We start from the raw sequence: 25,505 nt of genomic DNA, 5'->3' as shown, positions 1-25,505 counted from the left end.
TCAAAACAGAATCCATCAGATGGGAATGTTAATGTGCATGGACACAAGTGTCTGAGGGCGTGTCGAGACAGGGAGGGCTCAACAAGGCCAGATAGACGATGGTCCCACCATGGCAGCCCTGCATCACATAGCGTAGGGGAGGCGGATAGATCCCAAGAAGCCCTGTACATGGCAAACTCTGTATCAAATCACCTGCCCATGCATCCATTCATCATTCCCTCATCCCGGAATCAAAACGCCTGAATAATTACTCACATAACATTAGAAACATCCATTGAGTCTGTGCGTTATGCAGCCTGCAAAATCCACAGTGCCCCAGCCCGTAATTCCGGTGTTGTGAAGTAACATGTATCTGGGAACGGCCGGCCTCATCGCCCACGTAGCAATTGCGCATCCCAAACTATTCATATCAATCATTGCTCCCTCGCCATGGGCCCTGTCTCAAGGACATTGAACAACAGAACGTTATATTTGCAGTCAGACCTGTGGGCATCTCCTCGCCGCTAGCTGGAAACCGAAAGCGCCGCCCTTGGAATTCCACATTTGCAACATCACGCCGAAAAGGCATCTGTGGCCGTTTGAAATCACTAATTATTCCATCGAGTGCGGCTGTGTGTGAAAATGTCAACTGCCTTCACCCACAAATGGGACGCCCCGCCCGTCATTGCAACTCGGTAAAGTGATGCATGAGGGCCCACCGTTACTCGAGTACTACGTTCCACTGACCCTTCACAAGTCTGTTCGCGACTGCACAGATAGTATGTGCAACAATGGGACCACAGCAGAATGAACATGTCAACCAATGTTACACGGCCATCGGGTACAAATACATGATTGCAATAGCAAGATGCCATTCCCAGATTTGCAGCGTTGTGCGCGGGACGTGCTCGGCCAAAGGGGAGAGCAGCTTGCACAGGTGGAATTAATCACCACAGGTGGAGGCCATACAGCCTGAAAACACATAAATTGCACAGCCAGTCTCCTCCCACAACCACACCGAAATGCTACCGGCAGGACTCGCGATGTTGGCCCTGGGGGACATGATAGCACTGCAACTACTCCAACTCCAAGAAGAAGACGAACACCAACTGCAACCGGCCGCACGAAGGAGACGCAGGAGGAGGAGGAGGGCAAGGCAGTGCCAGCAAGGGCCGCCAGCACAGCCACTACCACCACGCAGGCAGCCCGCAATCCCACGCCTCCGAGCACATCCGTTCGACCTCACTGATGAGCAGATCCACACCCTCTACCGTCTGGACCGGGACACCATAGCCGCCATTGTGGACATGACACAGGCTGACCTTGTCAGCATGATAGATAGCCCAACCGCCATCCCACCCCTACTGAAGGTGGTGTCTGTACTCCACTTCCTGGCCACAGGCACCTACCAGCACACAGTCGGACAGTTGCATGGCATTTCTCAGCCACTGTTCTCACGGACACTATTGCAAGTGCTCGATGCCCTCCTGCAGCACGCAGACGACTACATCTCTCTACCACGCTCGGAGCAGGAAATTACCAACACAAAAGTGGGATTCCATGCACTTGCCGGCATACCGGGTTGCATTGGTGCCATCGACTGCACCCATGTGGAATTGGTCGTCCCACATGCAATGGAGGCCCAGTACCGCAACAGAAAACAATTTCATTCCCTGAATGTACAAATGGTGTGTGACTCCAACAGGATCATTACACATTGTTGTGCCCGATTCCCTGGATCTACCCATGATTCTATGGTCTTGAGGAACTCTACAATACCACGCTACATGGAGCGACACGCAGGGAACAGATCCTGGCTACTCGGTGAGTCTCATTACATGCATGATTATGTGGGGAATGTGATTTGGCAATGACCTGGCAGGAAGGGGGGGGGGGTGTGCGTACGTATCAATGGCATTCCACATCATAGGTTTCTCGTCCACATACAGGTGATGCTGGATATCCACTGAAGAGATGGCTCCTCACACCAGTCCGGAACCCACGGGACCAGCATGAGGAGGACTACAACCATGCCCACTCACGTACCCGTGTAGTCATTGAACAGGCATTCGGCCTACTGAAGACTCGTTTCCGCTGCCTCAGCAGGTCTGGCGGGGCACTCCTGTACCGCCATGAGAAGGTTGCAAAGATGGTGATGGCATGTGTCATGCTCCACAACATGTGCGTACGTAGAAATGTGCCCATGCCCCCTGACGCAGAACTGCAAGCACCTGATGATGGTCATGATGAGGGTGGGGATGTGGCAGCACCTCATGGAGTCTGCGAGGCACCGGAGGCCCGTGACATTCGTCAGCATCTCATTGATGTATGCTTCTAGCACTCACGCCTGGTGGCTGATACATGGACACGGGACTCGTGGCACTGTGCGTGTCTGGGACATGCACAATATGGACTGTACGCCTATGATGGCCTAGTACACAAAAATCAATGTCCACACATCTCATTGGTTGATCGTGCACTTTATATGGCATATGTGATGTCATGTTGAACACCCTATCGACCCGCCACCCAAGTGAGCCCAACACACCCCCTCCACCCTCCTACCTCCCCCCCGAACCCCAGTGTCCAAAGATGCTCATTGTCAGTGGGCTGTCGCTATTGCAAGCCCCCTCTGCGGGTATCGGGGGCACCCCTGCCTGTGGAGCGCAGGTTCCTTCCAGATCTACGTTGGGGGCTGCCCTGGACGGAACTTGCAACGGATGATGTGTCTGCCTGCTCACGTCCATGCATGTCCCTAAGGGTTTGCGAGAGCTCAGTGAGCACACGGCGCACTGCGGCAAGTTCGGCACATACGTCTTTGGACGTCGCATGCAGTTCCCCCCTCAGGCTCTCGGTGCTTCTCTCCATTTGTGCCCTTAGCGTCTCTGTGCCTCTCTCCATTTCTGCCCTAAGTGTCTCAGTTGATGTTTCTATGTCTGCCTTAGTGCCCCCACATTCATCGGCATGGTCCTTGAGGAGCGTGGCCATTTGCTGCTGTTGCACGATTAACTTGTCGAGGGACTGTTGCCTCTGCTGGGCCATGCCCATTTGCGGGGGTGTCACAGAGGGGCTGTTGTCCTCATGTTGCCTTGCCACAGGGCTTGGGGGGGATGGCCAGTCGTTGTCTTGTGGGTGCCCCTGCGTGGTATCCTCATGTTGTACGGGATGGGACAGACAGGGGGATTGGGACAGGTCATGGATGGATCTGACTTCGACATCCCCGTTTTCTGTGTCGGAGCATGCTGCCATCAATGGGGTGTCACCTATGGTGCTGCTGCCACCAGAGGCAGTGCCTTCTGTGGCATCCATTGGGGGGACCTGTGGTGGTGGTGTTGTGGGCATGCTGGCTGCTGGGGTGCCTGTTGATGTTCCCTCCTCTGTGCTGCCACCTGATTTGTGCTGCTGCCGTGTCTTGATGCGTGCAGCTGAGGTGGAGGGTCTCTGGCCGTTGGTCTTGGCCCTCTTTGCAGGTGTGCTGGTAGGGGTGTCCTGTAGCTCGTCGTTTGGATCGGACCCTGTGGTGGAGTAAAGGAGGGCGAGGGTTAATGATGGGTCTGTGGGAATTGGAATGGCATTGTATCACATGCTCTGGGGTGGTACCTGAGGGTGATTTGGGTCGGGTCCTTGGAGGTGCTTTGATTTGTGTGTGGAGTGAGGGTGCAGTTGTTTGGCAGCCTGCAGTTAGGGTGTGCCTGCTGCACGTGTAGTGCGTGTATTAGGGGTTTTTAATTATTTATGTATTTATTGTGGGTTTTAACGTGCGCTATCAGGCCGATGTGTGTGGCCGTTCTCCTGGACATGTGTTTCTGTTGCACTATGTGGACGCATGGTACTTCACATGGATGGACTGTGTGGATTTGGCATTGTTTTATCTGGTACACCTACCTGAATCTTCGGATGTCTGCACTCCTTTCTCCATCCCTCCGACTCCCTCTATGCTCTCCATTCCGATGGTGGAGGCACAGATTTCTTCCCAGGGGGTCAACTTGATGGGTGATTCAGGACCTCCCCCGGTGGCTGTGGCAATGTTGCGGTTGGCAGAGAGTATGCTGCGGACGCGTATTCGCAGGTCGTCCCATCGCTTGCGGCATTGCTGTGGGGTGCGGGGTGCGGTCCCCACCGCACTTACCCGCTGTGCCACCAGAGCCCATATGGTCTTCTTGTTTGCAAGTGCCGTTCTGGTCATTTGCGTGGAGAAGACGACGGCAGCATTCTCCTGGAGGGTCTCTGTTAGCACGGTGAGTTCCTCGCGGGAGAAGTGGACCTGCCGCTTGCGGTCGCACGCTTTCTTCGCTACTTTTCCCATTTGTCTTGGTTTCGCTAGGGTGGGTGACGGGTTGGGGTGTGTTTCAGGGTAGTGATTTTGGTGGTTGTGTGGTTTTAGTGGTTTTATAGGTGTACGCCGGGATGTTTCCCGTTCCGGGCCCATGTTTTAACTTCCGTTTCCGTATATTTCCGGTCACCGTACTTTCCGGTAGGCGCACACTGCGGTGACCGCTAAGAGGGGTGGCGGTATTGCACCTAGGGCGCCGTACGGCGGCGGTGTGGGCCGTTTTGGGGTCATTTCCGCCATCGCGGACTTTGCACTTCCGCCGTGGCGTGGTGCTCGTGCCCGATGGGTCGGAATGGGCCGCACTTTGCTCCTTCGTGCAATGGCGGAAACGCTATTTACGCTGTGGCGCTCCGGTCAGTCGCTTTCCGCAAGGGTCGTAATGAGGGCCCTTGAGTTACAACAAGCCATAATAAACGTACGTTTAATAAATCGCCTCACATTTCCATTATTACACAGCATAACATTACATTCCTACAAAAGTTATGCTACTAAAACGTCTTTAACCAAATGCACAAAATATTGACTCTTTAATAGCTGTGTAAGAAAAGCTTAATTTTAATGACAACGAAGGAGTATATTTTGCAGTCAATCCCCATTGCTAAACTGCTAGCTGTAAAAATGTGTTGGTTAACTTGAGAAAAAACAGAAACGTAGAGTTTTGAACGAGGGAAAAAGAAGTTGCAAAGTTCTAGCCAGCCATAGTGTCAGTCGCCGCCTCAATTCTTCACGTGGACACGACAAAACATCTCTTGCATTTTCATTTGCAGCCCCAATATTTACATGGCGAATAGCAAGTGAAGCGTAAGTCGGGCACATTGTTAACGCAATCATTTCTATTGCCCCGAATCCTGCTTTGCTTCTCCTCTTCCCGGGACTGGACCCTTGCACTAGAGCTCTTCAAGAGGGTCTCTCCTCTGACGTCCCTTGAGGTCGGTTGCTGTCTTTTTTCCCCACACATGCAAGGTAGTGGTTAAACTTGCCTTTTCCCCATAACCATGGCTGTGCCTACTGACATTGTCCTTATGATTTCTCTGGGGAACGTTTGTACTTGCCTTAAACTCTCCAAGTGACTTTGAAGGTACTTGCTTTTCTCTGATCATTTTCTTAGGTCCCCTATGGGTCAATTGAGTTTTAGGCCAACTACTTCTATCTACTTTTACGTTCTTAACACCACTCCCATCTATGATAAATGCTTTGTTACAATGTGTAACAGTAAAGTATTACATAATGTATGTTTGTAGGTGTGTAATGTGTGGTACCCATGCAACTGCCATTCTCTCCACACCCACCCTACCAGCCTTTGCTCTACCCCCTTCTCTGTAGCCCAGCCTCCACCCTCACCCAACCTCCACTCCCAACACATCCACCCTCCCTCCACTATTCTACTCCCACCCATCCTACTCCCACCCATCCTACTCCCACTCTCACTTCCCCACTCTCTCTACCCCCACCCAACCTCACTCTATCCCCACCCAACTCGCTCTACAACCCCCTCATACACCCCCACTCTCTGCCCTCCCCGATCCTTCCTCTCACACTCTCGCTATATTGCCTACCTTCTCACTCTCAACCTTTCTCCCTCATATTTCCTCTTGCGCATCATCGAAGGCACCCTCTCTCAAATCGTTTCTCCCTTGCTCTATTCTTCTTCCTTCTCGTTCTCTTGCACACTCGCACCACTTAGCACATCCTCCTTTGAAACTTTGCACTCTCCTCCTTGCACCCTGGGGCCTATAAACGCAAAGAACATCAGTAAATGTCCTCACATTCTGGTATTACCTCCTCGTCCCAGTACTTACTTTCGAGTACGTTCCATGTTCTCAGGCGCTCTTTTTTTTTTTTTCTTCAAGTTGATCTCCTCTGGCCCCTCCCCTCCCAGGAGGTTTAACCTCCCACAACCCCAACACAAGGCAGTTCTTTTGTTCCTGCTGGAACTGACAAATCCTCTGAGTGCGGGGCAATTGATGGGCAACGGCTTGTGACCCGGGCTTGGCGGCTCCTCTGCAGGGTTTGGAGACTGCTGGGTCTTGGGGGTTCCCACTGGGCCCCGGCGAATGTTTGCCGGTCTCTTCGGACAAGCAGGGTGTGCCAGTTAGCCTCTGGTTGCAGTTTGCTTTTTGCTTGAGGCTGGGAAATTCTGCTCCCCACTCTGGGTGTCCGGTGAGTGTGCTGTGGAGTTGGGGGGGATTGCAGGGCTTCCGTCCTCCCTGCGCTGTGTTCCGAGCCTTCTGGCACCTTGCGGCTCCTGTTCTGGTGACGTGGCTCGGTCCGGCTCCTTTTTCATTGTATGGTTTCCCGGGATGTAGCGTCTGCCGGGGCCCTGCTTCTCCTTCCGGCGTGTGATGGGCTGGGTGCCATAGTTTTACTAGCATTCTGGGCTTGAGCGGGTTGCTTTTCGCAACTCTGTCTTTGCGGTTTTCCCCCTGGGGGGGGGTGGGGCTTACTGGGCCTTTGGTTGCGCTTCAACCTGACGTGGTGTTGCTGGGCAACGAAGACGCCGCCCAGGTGTTTCCCAGACTTTTTTCTCTTAATAAGGTGTGCTGGCAGCCAGGGGGTTTGTTTTCCATTATGGGGAAGCATGCTGAGAAAAGGAGACTTGCGAAACTAGCCTATTCCTTTTCCTCCAGGTTGGTTAAGAGGCGGAAGGTGTCTGCCCCTGCACCTTTGGTTTCCAGTAAAGACTTGAAGGCACTGTTTGAGGAATTCCATGACCAGCCGTGGGACCTGACGCATCTGTGTCTTCCTCTTTTGGATCTTCTTCCTCGAATACTGCTGGGTCCTCCCTTTCTTCTGAAGATAAGGCTGCCACTGGAAAGTACTTGGACCGGGACAAGGTTCAGCTGGTGATGGACCAGATCTAAGTTTCGTTGGGGTGTCAGGAGCCATCGGTGGTGGAGCGGGCTGCTGAAACTTCTATTTGGCATTATAAACGTTCTCCCAAACCGGGTCTTCACTTGATTTCTGACATTCGAGACAAGGTCCTGCGTGAGTGGTCCCAGTTGGAACAAATCTCCATGCCCTGATTTATGGCAAAGTTGCATCCTCTCGGGGTGAGGAATCCCACCTGCCTGCCTGCCTGCTGCGGTGGAGGTGGATGACGATCTGGCTAGCCTTGTGAGTTTTGCCTCCATGTCTGTGGAGGAGACTGCTGTCAGGGATCCGGTGGACCGGAAGGTGGATTCTGCCCTCAAGAAATCCCACCTGGGGGGGTCTCATCAGGCTTTGTAGTCAAACGCCTATGGGTCCTATGCCTCAGACACCATGTTGGCTGGCTTTAGGAAACTGCAGCAATCCCTGAATGATGGCACTGACTGTTCCCAGCTCCTGTCAGACATGCAGAGACAGACCGAGTTCATGTCAGACCTGTTTTATGATGGTGTGCGGGGGACCGCTATGGCCATGGGCGCCATCGTTTCTGCCAGATGGCATTTGTGACTTCAGGATTGAAAGGCGGAGGGGTCACATAAGCCTGCTGCATTGAAGCTTCCCTTTTAGGGTTGAACGTTGTTTGGGGACCCTCTGGTCTAAAGTTCCCTGGGTCTTTACGGCATATAAACATGCAGACAAGTTGAGATAGAAAGGGGCGCCTGCCTCTGCCGGAGGTTTTCGGCCTCCTCGCAAGTCTTCTGTTCCTCGTCCTCAAACTAATCGTAAAAACCAGCGTTTTCAGGTTCCGTTCCGTTGCTCCAGGTGCCCTCATAAGCCTCAGAAGTCCTGACGCACCCTGTTGGCCAGGGGGAGGGCATTTGTCTCTCTTCTCGGATCTGGGAACTCTTAGTCTCCGACCCCTGGGCTCGCTCCACTGTTCGCCTGGGCTCCCGGCTGGACTTTGTTTCTCCTCCTCCCGAGTCCGGTCTCCGGGTGACTCCTCTACTCGGGGACGTCCGTCGCTGTGTGGGCTTGCGCACTGCCCTCCAGGATCTGCTTCGGAAGCGGGCATATTTTCCTGGTGCCAGCAGGCCAGAAGGGTTTGGGTTTCTATTCCAGGGTGTTTCTAACGCCCAACATGGGGCAGGGGAGTTCTCCTTTCCGGCTCATCCTCCATCTACGGGGCCTGAATGCTTTCATTCGGACACACCACTTCAAAATGGATACTCTGCAGTCCCATCATCCGGGCTGTGGCGCAGCAGGGCTCGGTTGGTTTCTCTCGACTTGCATGACGACTATCACCATATCCAAATCTTCCAGAGTCATCGGCACTTCCTGAGGTTCGCCGTGGGGCTGGAGCAGTTGCAATTCCATGTTCTGCTCTTAGATCTCAAATCTGCAGGTCTTCACAAAGTTGTTGGCTCCCCTGGTGGCATCCTTGCACCTGGCCGGGATTCAGGCATACCCCCACTTGGACGATTGGTGTGTCAAGGCCGGCTCTCGGCTCCAGGTGTTGTCCCATCTTCGGATTGTTTGCCGAGAACTGGTCAAGTTTTTTTTTCCTCAAATCTCCTAAAATCCCACTTGTCCCCATCTCAGACTCTCCAGTTCATCGGTGCCCAATTTTGCACTCGGGAGGGGATGGTCCAGCTCACCCTGGACAGGGCCTTCCGGTTCCAGTCAGTGTTGGAACTTTTGTGCAAGGACTGGGCTACAGCCAGGGAGCTGTTATGTCTCAAGGGTCTCATGGCTTCCTGCGTCTTTGTGGTCCCCTGGGCTCGGCTGCTTTTGAGACCGTTGGTGCGTCACGTGATTTCCCATTGGCGCTCAGAATCCCTTCAGTACGACTCTTTGGTTCGGGTCACGTCTCCCCTCTGGAGGTCTCTTTGCTGGCCTTACCGATCATTCTTACCACTGATGCCAGTGGCCTGGGTTGGTGAGGGGGGGGGCCCTCTTCCAGACGTCTTATCAAAGCTATGGTCTCTTCAGGACAAGGAGAGGTCCTCCAATTGGAAGGATTTGGCTGCTGTTCTGAAAGCATCGGTGACCTTTGGGCCTTCTCTCCTCAGGGAGGCTGTTCTTGTTCGGACAGACAAATCCTAAGATCTGGCTTATATCAACCATCATGTGGGTACGGGGTCCCGCTCCCTGGAGTATCTGTCTTGGTCCATCAGGACCTGGGCCGAGGACCGAGGCTCGCCTGGTCTCCTTGCGGGCGGTCTAAATCTGGGGGCTGGACAATGTGACTGCGCACCAGCTTGTTTCCGGTCCCGGGGGACATGTGTCTTTGCTCAAGGTTTTTCATGAGGTGTGTTGGGTGTGTTAGCAGTTCAGGCTTCGCTATGTGCGCTCTGTAGTGGGATTTAGAAACGTGCTGGTCACTTGAACCTTCCATTGACTCAGCCTTGAAGAACCCTGAGTAGCCAGCCTTGTGCACTCAGATGTTCACAGCAGAACACAGAACTCTGCACTTTCATAATCTGGAAGATTACTTTGAAGGGATGTAAAACCTGATTGCCTTGTATTTTCTCCCCTTCCCCTCAAGCTCTTCCAAAGTTGAATCGAAGAAGGTGCTTAGATGCAATTGGCTCCTTGGAGATCTCCAATAAACAAATACAAAAATAGTACTCTCCTAGGTTGCTGTACTGGGAATCCAGGCCTGTCCTGACATCACCCCATCCCACATCCCACACCCCATCCCTCCACTTCATTTTCGCAGTCGGTCACTGTTGGAGCACAGTGTGGTCACAAGAGTTCAGGCTTCTACGGAGGATAGGGGTAAATGACGGCACCATTTTGTTTTGAACTTTGGACAAAGAAACCATTGTACATTCTGGTGTTGTCTGCTCACACGAAACACCTCTTTGGAAATTCACTAGCAAAGCTTTCCTTCTTCGAAAATAGTTCAATAAAATGGGGAATATGAAATCTGTTAGGAAAGTTGCATTAAATACTTGGGTTAAAAAGAAATCCCTCGACAACAACCTGCATGCATCTTATCTGTACATTTGCATACCTTACCTTCGAGTTGCTGCTCTAATTAAAATAGTAAGTCATAAACCTATACATAGAAGTTGTATATGTTTTGTTTTCTGGTAAGTAAAAATGTATAACTGCTCATTTTAAACAGTTTTTTGTAGCTTCCGACCCTACCGTGAAAACAGACAGATTATGGCATGACAAGTACACTTTGCGAAAATCGATGATTCCATCCTTCATTACAATGGATCAGTCCAGGAAGGTAAGCTTAAAACACTTCGCCCCTTTAATCTATCAGCGAATGACCATTTTATTTCCGGATATATTTGTACTACCGACTCTGAGCAGTGAAACGATCAGAAATGTAAAAAAATGTATTCACCATTTTGAGTGGCTTCCATTGCCTTGAAGTATTCTTTAAAAACTACTTTGAACATGTAGTCCCTTTTAAAATCTATTGGGTGCTAGTTGATCATACCAGGGCTACGGGAATGGAATGGGCCTTCTTATTTAAAAAAAAAAAAAAAATCATGATTCGTGTTTTGTCAAAAATTTGCATCATTTATAACGGTTTTTCATTGAAAAGCAATAAACCTTACAGTTTGCCAATCTTTCTCAGGTTCTCCTAATCGGAAAATCCATAAACTTCTTGCATCAGGTTTGCCATGATCAGACTCCTACTGCTAGGATGATAGCTGTGACAAAATCTTCTGAAGAGTCTCCAAAGGATGGTATGAGGATATCTAATATTTACCATTTGTATGGTAGAGCAAGATATTACTGAATCTTACTGCTCGGTGGCACCATAAGTGTTTGGACATGAAATGGGATTGCTTTCTGTTGACCTATGATGCTGTGCAACAATAACCACAAATACTGCTACATCCTGCCAGCTTTTTTCCAAATTTATGAGATGACCCTCCTCTTGGGAGGGGAATTAAACATTATGTAATGTAATTTAATGGTCATTTGTATAGCGCCTTTCACCATTGGTATGGTCCCAACGTGCTGGTTGAATGCCCTCTGGGGACAGAAGTCCAGGTATGGGAAATTCATCAGAATGTTGTAGAATGCGTCTGCATTTTAGCCAATACGAGGTAGGTAGAGGTGGCCAAGTACCTGCTAGTCACCCATCGTGCAGGCATGTGGATGGGTTTTGAGAGGTAGTTTGGAGAAGTGTGCAAGGGCAGGAGAGATATTATATGTGCAGCTAGACCGAACTATATCGTGGGGGATAGCTGCATTCTAATGGCAGAGGTGTTGTGCACTGTGTCTTTGGTGGATGGGTGATGAGAGGTCATCTGGGAAGTATGCGAGAGCAGGCGATACATTATGTGACCAGCTACACCGAATATTTATCCTGGGGGATAGCTGCATTCTAAAGGCAGATGAGTTGTGCAGTGTGTCTTAGGGTAATGCATGGTAGCAGATGTGTGTGGGTGGGTGGCCATGCCTTTCACTAGTATCCATAAGCATGGAGTGTGATATGTACCCATGTGTCCTGGCTGGTTCTCGGTTGCGTAGATGCAGCTGGACTTAGGAGGGGTGAAATCTGAGCACGGTTAAATTCTTGCCATTGGCTGTATAGATGCCCCTAGTATAATACACTATTGCTTACCCCCATAGATTCCTCTACATGCAAATACTGTTGCCACACTATACATTTATTTCAGTGCAATACATTGGCTCCCCTCAAAACTTATCTGGAATGCAATACATTGGCTGCCCTCAAGATGCACCTATATGTAATGCATTGGATACCCTCGGAATTAATCTAAATGTAATATTGGCTACCCTCACAATTAAGCTAGCTGCAATGCATCTACGTGCAACAAAGTGCCTACCCTCAAAATTAATTTAAATGCAATACATTGGCTTACCTCAAAATTCCCATGAATGCAATAGATTTGCTACCCTCACAATTCAGCTAAATGCAATACATTGGACAATCCGTGAATTAGTCTAAGTGCAATACATTGGCTGGCCTTTCTGGCCTTGTCTTTGGCATATCTCCAATGAGTTGGAGGAAATACTTACCCATCATTTGTTCCTAGCCTCTTTGCTTTAGTATCTGTGGTTTGGATTTTCTCCAGTTTCCTATTGGGTTGTTAGGCTACTTTTGGCAAGAAATTCTTACTGTTCTTTGCTGATTGTAGGCGAAAATCTGTTCCTGCTGCAGCTCTCCTGCGATTAAATAGCTAGGTCAAAAGGGAGGACAGGCTTAGTCAGGGTGCCAAAGGGAATCGCCATGTCTTGAGGGACATCCAGAAGGCCAGGTGGTCCTCTATGCGTAGGTGGTTCAGCGGCATGGAGTTCCAGATAATGGTGGCTTGCACGGAGAAAGTGGTGCCTCCAATTGTGGTTGATTTGAAAGGGGTGGAGGATCACCAGTAGGAGAGCTGTGCCTGATCGCAGGTTTCTATCGGGGTGGTAACTGGTGATTTTTCTTTTTTGTTGCAGGTTTTTTGGGCTTGTCTTGTGTGGGGTTCGGTGTGTGATGCACATGGCTTTGAAAGTGACCCATCATCCGATTGGTAGCCAATGGAGGGTACATAGGGCGGGGGTGATGTGCTCCCGGACCACCAAGAGTGAGGAGGAACCTAGCTGCGCAGTTCTGGACCCTTTGGAGATTTTTGAGTTGGTGGGCAGGGGCGTTGGTAGGCAGGGGTGCCCAGATAGAGGGAGTTGGCGTAGTCTAGTCAGGAGAGGACAATGAACATGATTACCATCACTCTGCCGGGGCTAGGAGAGGGAAGGGAAAATGCGGCTGAGTATGCAGAAGTGTAGGCAGCAGGATTTTGACAGTGTTAATTTGGAGCAATAGACAGGTCAGTGTCTATTTCCATTATGAAGCCCAGGGCTTTGACTGTGGTGGATGCAGCGGGGGGTAGATTGGAGGGGGAGTTCAGGGGGTGGGTTGCGGAAAGAGGGCTGTTTTTCCGCAGATCATGAACTCAGTTTTCCCTGGTTTGAACAGGAGGTGGTTGACAGTCATCCAATGATCAATGTCAGTGAGGCAGGATGCGAGGTCAGGGTGGGGGGGGGGTGGAGATGGACTTCAGGATTCTAAAGATGATTTGTGTGTCGTCAGTGTATTTCTAGCAGGGGGGGTTGTGTGAGCGGATAAGGAGAGGGCTCATTTAGAGGTTGAAGAGGAAAGGGGATAGGCAGGTGCCTTGGGGGAACTCCGTAACTGACGTGTTGAGCAGAGGAAGGGAAAGGAGCGAGGAAGGTGATTTTGTGTCTATTTGCAAGGAATGGGGAGATCCATTTTAGTGCTGTCTCTAATGCCCAGGGAGTGGAGCCTGTCAGTGAGGATGCTGTTGTTGGAGTCGAAGGCTGTTGAGAGGTAAAGTAGTAAAGAGTACAGCACACCCGTAAGCGTCTGCAGTGTTTTTTAGGTCATCCTATATGGAGACTAAGGATGATTCAGTTCCATAAAGGGGTCTGAACCCAAACTCAGTGGGGTCGAGGAGGTGGTTGGTTTCTGTGAAAGTCTTGAGCTCGGATTAGGCTGTGCGGTCAGTGGTTTTTGCTAGAAAACTGGTGATGGATATCGGTCTGTAGTTTGCAGGCCAGAGGGGTCATGTGGGTTTTTCTTTAGGAGGGGTTTGACGTGGGATGTTGTGAAAGTTGCTGGGAAAATGTCTGAGGTGAGGATGGCGAATTAAGAATGTATCTAGCGATGCTGCCTGCACAGTTTGCAGTAAAGATTTCTTTGAGGAGGGAGGGGGTGGGGGCCTGGGTCACTCAGGGATCCGGATGGCCGGCTGTCAGTAGTTTAATGAATTTGGGTCTAGAGATCTGAGAGAAAGAGGAGAAGACAAGGTGGGTTGGGTGGTTGGTGGGCTCATTTGGGGGGCCGGGTAGATGGGGTGGGATCGCTGCCAGTTTCGTCTTGATGGTGTTCTGTCCAGGGCAGTGTTGTGGAAGTGGTCGGAGAAAGTGTTGCAGAGAGGAGATGTGTGCGTGGGAGAAGTGTAGGGGGGCCATGAACTCAGTGACAATCTTGCTATTGCTACGGGCGTTCGAGATTCTATTTCTGTAAAGGATGTTTTTGCCTTATGGATTTGGGCTTTGTAGATATGATGTAGGTGGGCTACGGCTGTTTTTGTTTTGGGGGTTGGGTCGGTGCACCATGCACCTTCCAGGGAGTGATTTTGTGTTTTGAGAGATTTGAGGAGGCGGTGAACCATGTGGGCAAGGGACCTTCTCTGGAGGTGGTGGATCTTGAGGGGGTGAGATGTAGAGCATTGGAGAGTCACGAGTCTAAGTGGTTGATGTAAGGTGGTCCTCCTCCTTCTGCTGGGAGGGAGGGGCGTTGGGCAGGTCTGGGGTTATTAAGACAATATTCCAAAGCGGGACATGGGTTGATGATCCGATGTAGTCCTTCACAGAGGAAGGGTAAGAGGCAGGAGAGAAAAAGATGGTTGCCTGGTCTGTTCATATGAGCCGTGGTGGAGGGGTGAGTGCAGAGATGAGATTAGTGGAGCTGAAGATAGCGTCAAGAGTATGTCCTGCTGTGTGGATGGCACCTGTTGACTGCTGGGTCAGGTTGAGCGCTTACAGATTATCTAACAGTGGTTATGTCATGGTATGGTCAGGCGTCCCACCATATGTTGAGGCCTCCTAGTAGGGCGAGGGAGGGGTGGGAGACCAGCATGGGCGCTAGGGAGTCACTTAGGGCATTTTTAAGTGTCTGTCGTAGCTGGACGGCCTGTAGATGAGCAGGAAGCTGTGCGTGAGTGAGGGGTTGATGGTGAATTTAAGTAGGAGTGATTCACAGTCTGCACTGCATGCCTGTGCCTTGGAGTGTAAGATAGGTGAGGTTAATATAGGATGGCAATTCCACCTGCTCTTCTGTGAGTGAGTGAGTTTGTATTCAGGGTGAAAAGCCTTGTGTGCGATGGGTCGGAAGTCATAAGAGAACCAGTTTTCTGTGATGAACAGGAGGCTTGGGTTTTCAGAGGTGATATGCTGTGTCTGTTTTTGGTGAGAAATCTGGCGTTGATGAGAATACAGGTAAATTGGAGCGATGGGGTGGTGGTTGGTCCTTTGGGATGTTGGTGTGAGGGGGAGCGGCAGTTGGGTTGAGACAGTGGTGGAGAGGATCCTCCGATCGAGGCTTTTTGGGGGGTGGTAGAATGTATAGGCGGAAGGGGTGTTTGTGGAAAGAGCGTTCGTGGTGTGAAGAGTTTTGGGCAAGAGTCATTTCTGTTGCGTGGATGAGGGGGAGTGCGTTAAGGGGTTTCAGTTGTGGTCCCAGACGTGAGAGGATGGTCTGGGGGTTGTGCAAGGCAGTGAAGAGTGTCATTGAGGGAGGTAGTTGGCAAGTGGAGTAGGAACAAGGGGGTGGAGTGAGATTTGGGCAGACTTTGGGTTGCTCAATTCCCTGGTAATGTTGGGGCTGCTAGGGGAGCAAGTATTGGAGCATCTTTCAGATAGGGACTCGACTGGGTTGTGGGAGAGGGAGGGTGAAGGAATTGTGTGGGCAACGGGTGCAAATACGGCTGAAGGGGGGTGTAAGTAGGGAGAAGCATGCTGGGATGGGATGGAGTGTTGCACGTTCTAAGTTTGGAGGAATGATTGGGTGCCTGTGGTGTGTGCGAGAGAGTTGGCGGGTCATCCGGGGAGGGGGTGTTGGCAAGAGTTAATCGGGTGACACTTGGGGAAGGGGAGGATGTGTTGGGGGGGGTGTCTGAAGGGCAGGGGAGTGATAAAGGGCAAAGTGGGTGGAATAGAGACGGGTTGAGCGGGTGGAGATGATCCGTGTGGTGGGGCCTTTTACTCCAGAGGGCAGTGTGGAAGTGTTGAAGGGGAGGGAGGTTGGGAGGGGAGTGAAGTTGAGGGTTGTGTTTCTCTAGGGCGCAGGATCTGTGGGTAGGACGAGTGGAGGGGTTTCTGGGTTTGGCCGGTCCTTTGGTACACCAGAACTCCCCTCCGATCTGAGAATTATTTTTCAGGGTTGGAGTGGAGTGGAGTTTCTCTAGGGGGCAGGATCTGTGGAGACGATGAGTGGGAGGGTTGTGGGGGTGGGGGTGGGGGTGGGGGTGGGCGTGGGCGTTGGACAGTCCTCTAGTGTGCCAGATATTCCCTCTGGTCTGTGAATTAGTTGACATGGTGTATGCAAGTGTTCATTTAGCAACAATACAGGGCTTCACGCAAAAACAATCAGGTGCAATACAGGGCTATATACGCAAGTTTACAGCTAGATGCAATACCAGGCTGTATTCAAAATGTACAGCTAGATACAATACCATGCCATACTCATAATTACAGCTAGATGCGCTATAAGGCTACACTTAAATATTTTGCTAGATGCAATACAAGGCTATGCTCGAATTTCAGCTGCAAAATTCAGACATTGAGAAGTAAAAACAAAGTAGTATGGTGCCTATGGTCACCTGATGTCTGATTATACATACAGAAGCATGGAATTGTGCAGGGGCTATAAACTAAACAGTGGCTCTGCAGGTAGGCGATTGATACTTCTCTTGTCAATGCAGGTATGTTATACCTGGCTTGGGCTCTCGCAGGCGAACAAGGAAACAGGAGCCGACCAAGGGAGCCTCCCTTTGCTTTAGCCCTTTGCCTTATTTAGCCCTTCGCTTGCTGCCGAGCAAGGCTGCCCTAGGAGGGATCTATGCGATCACTGTAAATCTATAATGTTCTAATTTGAACCTTTCCCCACATTTATATGCAAGGGGAGAGCCATGCAGCTGTTTTATATACCTACCCCCCAGCCCCTGCATATAAATGCAGGGAAATGTGCATTTCAGATTCCAAATTTTTTTGCACTGCACTTAAGACTTAACACGCCATGGGAGAGCCTCTGAAGGTTGTCTTCTAGTCAAGACACATGGACCTATGGGAGGGTAGGAGGATAGGCAGGTGGGGGTGGGAGGGCAGGACTGGGTGGGAGCTGAAAATCAGGAAGGAGCACGAATGGAGGACAGAACAAAACACAGGCAAAGTAATACACACACACACACACAACCAGAGAGCTTCTCCAGCATGGGGTCTGGCATGGATTCACATGCTCATGAATATTCCCCGTCGTCAGGCCGGGAATCCTCGGTAAAGAAAAAATCAGTATCATTTTCGTTTCTGATCTGTCTTTCTCAGTAGTAACCAATCACTGGTCTCTGGGTCATACTGCCCCCAGCCTATTACTGCCCTCTCCCTAAGCCCCGCCCCTGGCAGCCATCTTCAGATTTTTACCGCACGCTCAAGTGTTGGAAGTCCTCGTGTTTAGCTCTCGAGCTTTTGCTGCGTTTTCACGCTTTTTCAAAGAGAATTTCTCATTGTTTGGTCAAATAGAGCCTCAAGCTCCACCGTCTCTACATCCGATTAACGGGTATCCGTGTCAGATTTTTTTCTACGCCCCTCAAGGGTGAAGATTTCTTCGAGTTACGCTTCTTGGAGGATGTTAGGCAGAAACCTGTGCAGTTCCCTTGGGGAACACTGCAAAAGATTTAAGACTACAGGTATAGCAGTAAACCCACTTGGTAGCAGTCTGCACCACCCAGATTTACCTGGTAGCTGTGGCTGAGCAGTCAGACTTCCCTCAAGAAGAGTTAGGCAGTATGCAAAGTATACACAATATGTACTCAGACACAATAGCACAAGCAAACACTGACCAGAGCTTGGTTTCAAAAGTATATAGTTATTTATTTATAAAACACACATAAGTTGAAATCACTCTAGCAAAATATAGTAAAAACACTTCAAACACAGTTATAATGAAAGCAGTTCCAACCCTTACTCCTATCTAGACAACTCTAGGTTAACACCACATAATTAAAACAGAGGTGAGCGCTTAACGTTAGATGACACTCTAGTAGGTTCAAGAAAGGGGTAAACGGAAACAGGAATGGGTTAAACACACCACTCTAAGGTCCAGAACACTTGCAATAGACTCAAAGAAGCACAAAGTCCCAGGTGAGCAAAAGTCACTAGGCAGGGCCCACTCTTAGAGTAGCCGGAGCGAAAATGTGCCCAAGATCACACTGTTGTTAAGGATTCAAAGTCTTGCAAAGAGTTAGAAAGAGTTTAGAGTGGCTTAAAAAGTTTAGCCAGGGTGTCCCAGGCACTCCCAGGTTCGACAGCCGGGGGCTAAATCTACCCCGTACAGTCGGTAGCAAGGGAAGCCAGGCGGAACACGGTACCTTAAGCGGAAAGGATCCTCCAGCGGGGGCAGTTGTTCCAGGCAGTGGCAGCAAGGCTCGACGTCGGTCAGGGGAGAAGAAGTTCTCGCTGAAGAGCAGAAGAAGAAGGTCGTTGCACTGCCCGGGAAGAAACCAGCCGCGGAGTCCTCCGGATAAAGGGTTGTACCGACTTTCGTGGTTGGGGTAAAAGTGGTGGGGTTCCGGTTGCCGGGGTGCTTGGCACTGGCAAGGCGGCCACGAGATACCTCGAGAAGCGAAAAGAAGGCGAAAACTGGTTGTCCCCACCAGTCAAGGGAAGGAGCCACTCCGTTAAGAGTTCTCCTCGGTCGTCGGGAAAAGTGGTGAGGCGGTTCAGCAGGGCTCCACCGGGTGGTGTCGTCGAAGCAGGTCGGCTCAGCTCTTCCCTCGTCGGATTCTTGGTCCTGTGGCGACTTCTGAAGTTCCAGTCCCCAAAGCCCTGCTTTTATGCAGCAAACCCCCATTCACCCAGCCTAGCTGTCACTCAAACATGCTAAGTGGTGAGCCGGCCGGCTCACCACTTGGGCCAATCAGGACGGAGTGCGACTTGAGTTACCAAGGTAACTCAGTCCAGGGTGCCTAAATCCCCCTCCACCCCTCCTAAGTACCCCAGACAGAGTGGCACCACTTTGGAGGGCTTCTGTGGAGAAGCCCGCCAAAAGTGGAACAAAGGGCTCCACTTTGGGTCAGAGTTACAGAGGCGAACACCAACGCCATTTTAGAATCAAGTTTTGGCAAAAAATCCCAACCGGAGTTATAAAAATAAATATATAAACCGGCGGTATGTTTAAGGCTACCGTAAATAAATAATTAAATGTGTTAGCCTAAAACAATGGGAAATCCCATAGGGAAATATTCGCGGTCGAATATAAAAAGTAGTTTCCACTGCCACCAGCCAAAACTCGATCAGGGGGGACGGAGACGTGCCCCCTCGACTAACAGACCCTGGGGCAATCGAATTGCCCCAGCCAGTACGTCCACAATATGATGGTTTGTACTGGTTCTGTTCAGGATTCAAGACTAGCAAAGTCTTTGGTGACTTTACATGCCCTGGGAGACAGTAGTCAGTCCCAGGGTATGGAGTCTATGTTGGGGAGTCCTTAGGACACCCCTGGGTCACGGCACAGAGGGTGCTGTGTAACCCACATCACAAAAATACATGCGGCCCTATGGAGTAAAAGACCCCATAGCCCATTCAACACAAGGTTAACCAAGAAAACACACTTCAACATGTCCAAGAGTGAGGGTAAAAGAGTCTCACTCTTGGCAGGAGAAAAAAAAGAAACCCCAGAAATCCAGCAAAGCTGCTGGGGGACTCACTAGGTAGGGAAATTCAGCCTAAACAGAGAATTCTCCCTAACAGAGGATTCCAGAAGTTTCTGTGGCCTACCCGAACATGGCCCAGGAGAAAGAAAGCTCAACGCCCGGAAAGCTGTTCAGGGTTTGCCCTGGATGCCAGCTACAGAATGTGTTCAAGGAGGACGAGCACTCGAAATGTCTCTACTGCCTTCATGAGGACAAAACGCACGTGGAGAAGGACTGTGCGTTTTGCAGGAACATGTCGGAACGGACCATCAGTGACCGACACCTTCGTCTCTCCAACTGGCTGGAAGGAGGGATTCCGTCAGGTGAGAAGAAAAAGAAGAAGTCCGAGTGGTCTAAGTCCTGTGAGTGCGCCCCGGTGACGGGGGCCCAACAGAAGGCAAAGCACCGCGAGTCTGCGGGCACTGGGAGCGGCGAACGGTCGGGCTCTTCGGCTACCAGGCAGGGCGCGCCTTCCCCGGCACCATCAACCACGAGCCAACGCTCTGGTTCGGGGAAGAGGAAATCCGAGAACCCGGGTAAGCTTCTGGAGAGGCCCCGGTAGATCTCGAAGGATTCGGCCGAGGGGGAGCGAGGCAGTGACCCCCCCCGCCCAAGGCGTGAAGGCCTTGATTCACCCGGCCAAGGCCTCTATTGAGGAAGTTGCGGCGGTCCTGGTGGCCTGTGGAGGCTACACCAGTGGAGGCGACCTCGGGCCCAGAGTCTCCCTGCCTCCGCGGAGGGAAGCCTCTTTCAGACCCATCGAAAAGACCCCCGTGAAGACCCAGGCGGAAAAAGAGGGGGGGGGGCGGTGGTCATTGTGGACACGGACACAGCATCCGAGGAGGAGCTGGTAGAAGTCTTAGAGGGCCTCGACGAGGGCGTCGAAGAGGCCCGTCCCCACGGGAGGGATCCCGACGAGGGTGACGACGGCACCGGCGAGGGTCCTAGTCACCCGTCGCGCCCGTCGCTTCCGGAGCCGCAGGATAACTCGGTGGCCATTTTGTTGACAATACAATCCTTCTGTTCGGAGATGAGGACGAGATTTCCCTTACCACCGACTGAGGATCCGGAACCAGGCTTCACGGAGGAGCCAGAGCCGGGCACAGCGGGAAGCCCCCCTAACAATTGAAGACGGATCCATCCAGCCCTGCCTTTTCAGCCCTCGCGGCCTGCTCAGCCTTTACCCATGTCCCCCGTCCCTGGGGATGACACGGGAACGGACACGGCCACGACGGGTACTGACGACGATGGCGGTGACGACGGGACGCAGCTCCCATCGCCAGCCCGGGCCTCCCCGTCCGACGAGATCGGATCTTTCCATGCAATGATCGCCAGGGCATCCAAGCTTTTTCAGCTCTGCCCCGAAGAGAAGGAGGAAGGTTTCCTTTACCAACGGGGCGAGGCCAAGAGGAAGGCAGTCCTCGCCGTACCTCTGCTGGATGACATCTGGGACGAGGGTCTCACCCTTCTCAAGAACCAGTCTACGACGCCTGCCAAGAGGGGATCGGTACGAGAAGAAGTACCGGGTCCCCGACACCGCCCCTTTGTGTACAACCGACCCCTGACTCGGTCGTCTCAGCGGCGGCCAAGAAGAAAGCAGGGGTGGGGGGGGGCATCAGCCTCAACGTCAACTTCCCCACCTGACGGGAAAGGAAAGAAGCTGGACGCAATGGGACGACGAGTTATCTCATCGGTGGCGGCAACGATTAAAGCGGCCAATGCCCTCGCGATCGTGGGCCGTTACGGCAGGGAGTTATGGTACAAGATCGCCCCCCTGTTGGACTTCCTACCAGATGACAAAAGGGCCGAGGCCCTAGAGATCTTGCAAGAAGGCGAAGTGGCGTCGGACCACGCCATCGCGGTGGCAACGGACATTGCCGACACCGGTTTCCGCCAGCTAGGCAACGGCGTTTGCCTTAGACGACGAGGGTGGCTCAAGGCGACGGATTCCACCAGGACGTACAAGCCAAGGTGTTGGACATGCCGTTCGACGGGAACAACCTGTTTGGGAAGACGGTGGATGAGTCCCTCCAAGCCATCAAGGCGGACACGGAGACAGCTAAGGCCCTAGGCGTTCTCCGGCAACGAAGGCCGTCCTTTCGGAGCACGGGAGGCAAGAAGGGTGCCTCCAAGGGATTCGGCGGTGGCTCCTCTATGTACCGCCAAGCGGCCCGCTCCTCGTCACAGGAAGCCTATAGAGGACGAGGCAAGTCGGGTGGGCCCCGCCGTCGTCGCCAGGGAGGCCAAGGCGGCAAGGCGTCCTCCGAAGCACCCCGGTGGGAGGCCGGCTGGCGAAGTTCGTCAGCGTGTGGGAGTCCATCTCCACTGACCGTTGGGTGCTGGACGCCCTGGCCCAGGGGCACGCCCTCGAATTTCTAAAGTGCCCCCGCATTCCACCCGTGGCCAGGAAGGAAAATCACGTCCCTCAACTGCTATTGGAGGTAAGGGCGATGCTTAAAAAGGTGCCATCGAGCTCGTCCCGAAGAGGCTCCGGGCCTCCGGAGTATACTCAAGGTACTTCCTCGTGAAAAAGAAGACCGGAGGATGGCACCCCATCCTGGACCTGCGACGACTGAAGAAGTACATCAAGGCACAGTAGTTCTGGATGGTCACCCTCCAGCATGTGCTGGGACAGCTGGAGGAGGGCGATTTCCTGTCATCGTTGGATTTGGAGGATGCTTACTTCCACATCCCCATTCTGAAAGGACGCCGAAAGTTCCTCAGGTTCGTGGTCCAAGGGTGGCACTACCAGTTCAAGGCACTCCCGTTTGGATTGAAGTCGGCACCCAGGGTGTTCACCAAGTGCCTTGCACCGGTGGTGGCGCGGCTGCGCCTGCAGGGGATCCACGTCTACCCCTACCTGGATGACTGGCTCATCCGAGCAAGGACAAGGGAGCTCGCCGTAGACCACACAGCGAAGACCGTCCAGCTGCTCACGGACCTGGGATTCTCCATCAACTTTCCCAAATCCCACCTGGTCCCGTCGCAAGTCGCACTGTTTCTTGGAGCCAAGCTCGACACAGTGGCGCGTCTGGCCTCGCCATCAGAAGAAAGGACGAAGGCCATCCTGGGCAAGGTGCAGCGTCTGCTGGCCACGGACGTGGCCAGGGTGAGGTCCATCAAGTCCCTCCTCTGGATGATGTCCTCCTGCATATATCTCGTGCGCCTGTGCAGGCTTAGGATGCGCCCTCTGCAATAGTTCCTCTGATTCCCGCTGGATCCAAGCGACGGGCAGCTTCGAGGACAGGATCCCGCTCAATGAGACCTTCCGACGAGCGATCCGGTGGTGGGGCACCCGCGCTCATCTGACGGCGGGCACAGACTTTCAGACCCCATCCCACCAGATAACTGTGATGATGGATGCCTCCCTGGAAGGGTGGGGAGCGCATACCAGAGATCTTCACGCGAGAGGCCTTTGGCTCCCGGAGGAGAAGACGCTCCACATCAACATCCTGGAGCTCCGTGCAGTGTTCTGGGCCCTCAGGTCCTTTCTCACGTCCCTCAAGGGAAAGGTGGTGAGAATCTTCACCAACAACACCACCACGATGTTCTACATCCGGAAGCAGGGAGGAACCAGATCCCCAGCCCTCTCCAAGGAAGCCCAGGACCTGTGGCATTGGGCCGTCGCCCAAGGGATGTTTCTGGTGCCCTTTCATCTGGCAGGGATAAAGAACACCATCGCTGACTCACTCAGCAGGGAGCCTCGCTCGTGCCACGAGTGGGAACTACGTCAGGATCAAGTGGATCGACTCTTCCAACGATGGGGAAAACCGCAGATCGACCTGTTCGCGACGGCGATGAACTCCAAGTGCCAGAGGTTCGCCAGCAGGTTTCCCCAGCGATGCTTTCTCGTTCCACTGGGATGGCCTGTTCCTATATGCGTTCCCTCCGTTGCCGTTGCTGCTCTGACTCGTCAACCAGCTCAAGAGGTCCCGATGGAGGATGATCCTAGTCGCACCGGCGTGGCCCACGCAGATCTGGTTCCCGGACCTTCTGGACTTGTCAGCGTCCCCACCAGTCAAGCTCCCGACGGACGCAGATCTTCTCTCCAGAGAAGGAGGCTCCATACTTTATCATGACCCGGAGTCGCTGAACTTGCAGGCCTGGCTCCTGCAGCACTAGTGTTTGGAGGGTACGATATCCCGGCTGACTGCAGAGAGGTTCTTGCAAAAGCCAGGGCGTCAACTCTCAAGTGCTACGGACATAAGTGGAAGAGGTTCTCTGTCTGGTGCCATGCACAGAAGATTAACCCTCTACGGATTACGGCCTCTCGTGCTGCGGTACCTACTGTCGCTGGCCAAGGCTGGACTGGCTCACGCCTCCATCAAGATACATCTGGCTGCGATCTCCCGATACACCAGAACCACAGGACAGGCGTCCTTGTGGTCCCATCGCCTGGTGAAGGAATTTATGAAGGGATTGTTCCGATCGTTCCCGCCAGTGAAGGCCCCTGCCCCGGCGTGGGAACTTAACGTGATGCTGACTAGGCTCATGGGGGCGCCATTCGAGCCCCTGCATTCGGCACTGTTGAAGTTCCTATCGTGGAAGACTGTTTCTTGTGGCCAACACCTCCGCACGGTGAATGGGAGAGATCCAGGCCCTATCCTACAAGCCTCCATACTTGACTTTTCACGACACGAGGGTGGTGCAGAGGACGCACCCCTCTTTTATGCCCAGGGTGCCGTCGGACTTCCACCTCAACGAGCCCTTGGTCTTACCGGTTTTCTACCCGTCGCCTTCGTCAACGGCCAAGAGGACTTTGCACTCGCTGGATGTGGCTAGAGCGCTGAAGTTCTATGTGGACCGCACAAAGAGTTTTCGGAAGACATCACAGCTTTTTGTGAACTTTGGACCTGTGAACGAAGGGAAGGCTCTCTTGAAGGCTTCCATTTCCAGATGGCTCTCCGGCTGCATCACCCACTGTCATCGGTTGTCAAACCGACCGTTGCCTGGCCGTCCGAGAGCCCATTCGACCACGGCGTTCTTGTCTGGTGTGCCCCTGCTGGACAACTGCAGGGCTGCTACGTGGAGGTAGACGCACACATTCACGAGATTCTACTGCATCGACCGGGATTCCAGGGAGGAGTCCATGGTCGGCCAAGCGGTGCTGCGCAACCTGTTCGCCTAAGGTGAGCCTGGTGAGGAGGTAAGAAATGCTTAATGTTGAGTTTTGATGTAATGCTTAATGTTGAGCCTTTTTTCCACCTCCCGTTGGTTGTGCATGTGTGTACTGCTATGTATTGTTATATTCATGAGCATGTGAATCCATGCCAGACCCCATGCTGGAGAAGGAACAAGTTACTTACCTGTAACTGTTGTTCTCCTGCATGGGTCTGACATGGATTCACATGCGAACCCTCCCTCCTACCCCTCTACGGCTCTTCACTTGGTCATACTGCCACTTTGCGTGCTACCAAATCTGAAGATGGCTGCCAGGGGCAGGGCTTAGGGAGAGGGTAGTCATTGGCTGGGGGCAGTATGACCCAGAGACCAGTGATTGGTTACTACTGAGAAAGACAGATCAGAAACGAAACTGATACTGATTTTTTCTTTACCAAGGATTCCCGGCCTGACGACAGGGAATATTCATGAGCATGTGAATCCATGCCAGACCCATGCTGGAGAACAGTTACAGGTAAGTAACTTGTTCCTCACTCGAGCTGGTGGGATGCAGGATGCTTGGACGCCAAGATTTTGCAGGAAGGCTACTTACAGGACAAGCTGAAGACCCCTGAATTGCTGAGTCAAAACGCGGAATAGCTTTGCTTTTACCGCGGTAGCCCAAATTGGAGTTGGTCAGTCCACTGGATGGCACAGGAACGCTTCTGAAGACTCCAAACTGCAGGGCACCAAGA

The 25,505-nt window shown here is 52.3% G+C and overlaps 1 protein-coding gene across 2 annotated transcripts in view; it reads left to right on the top strand.

Moving 5' to 3' along the window:
• The window catches only part of TUBGCP3 (tubulin gamma complex component 3), a 1,162,672-nt gene that overhangs the window by 569,005 nt on the left and 568,162 nt on the right, over positions 1-25,505 (top strand). For both annotated transcript variants that reach the window (XM_069636982.1, XM_069636981.1), the window contains exons 12-13: positions 10,311-10,421; positions 10,779-10,890. In XM_069636982.1, coding sequence (XP_069493083.1) covers positions 10,311-10,421; positions 10,779-10,890 — 223 coding nt within the window. The remainder of the gene's footprint in view (positions 1-10,310; positions 10,422-10,778; positions 10,891-25,505) is intronic.

This window comes from Ambystoma mexicanum, chromosome 7p (genome assembly GCF_040938575.1).
Source record: "Ambystoma mexicanum isolate Mex_15411 chromosome 7p, UKY_AmexF1_1, whole genome shotgun sequence".
In the NCBI taxonomy this organism is placed as follows: Eukaryota; Metazoa; Chordata; class Amphibia; order Caudata; family Ambystomatidae; genus Ambystoma; species Ambystoma mexicanum.
Note: the sequence above shows the minus strand (reverse complement) of the source record. Positions and strands in the feature narration are given on the sequence as shown.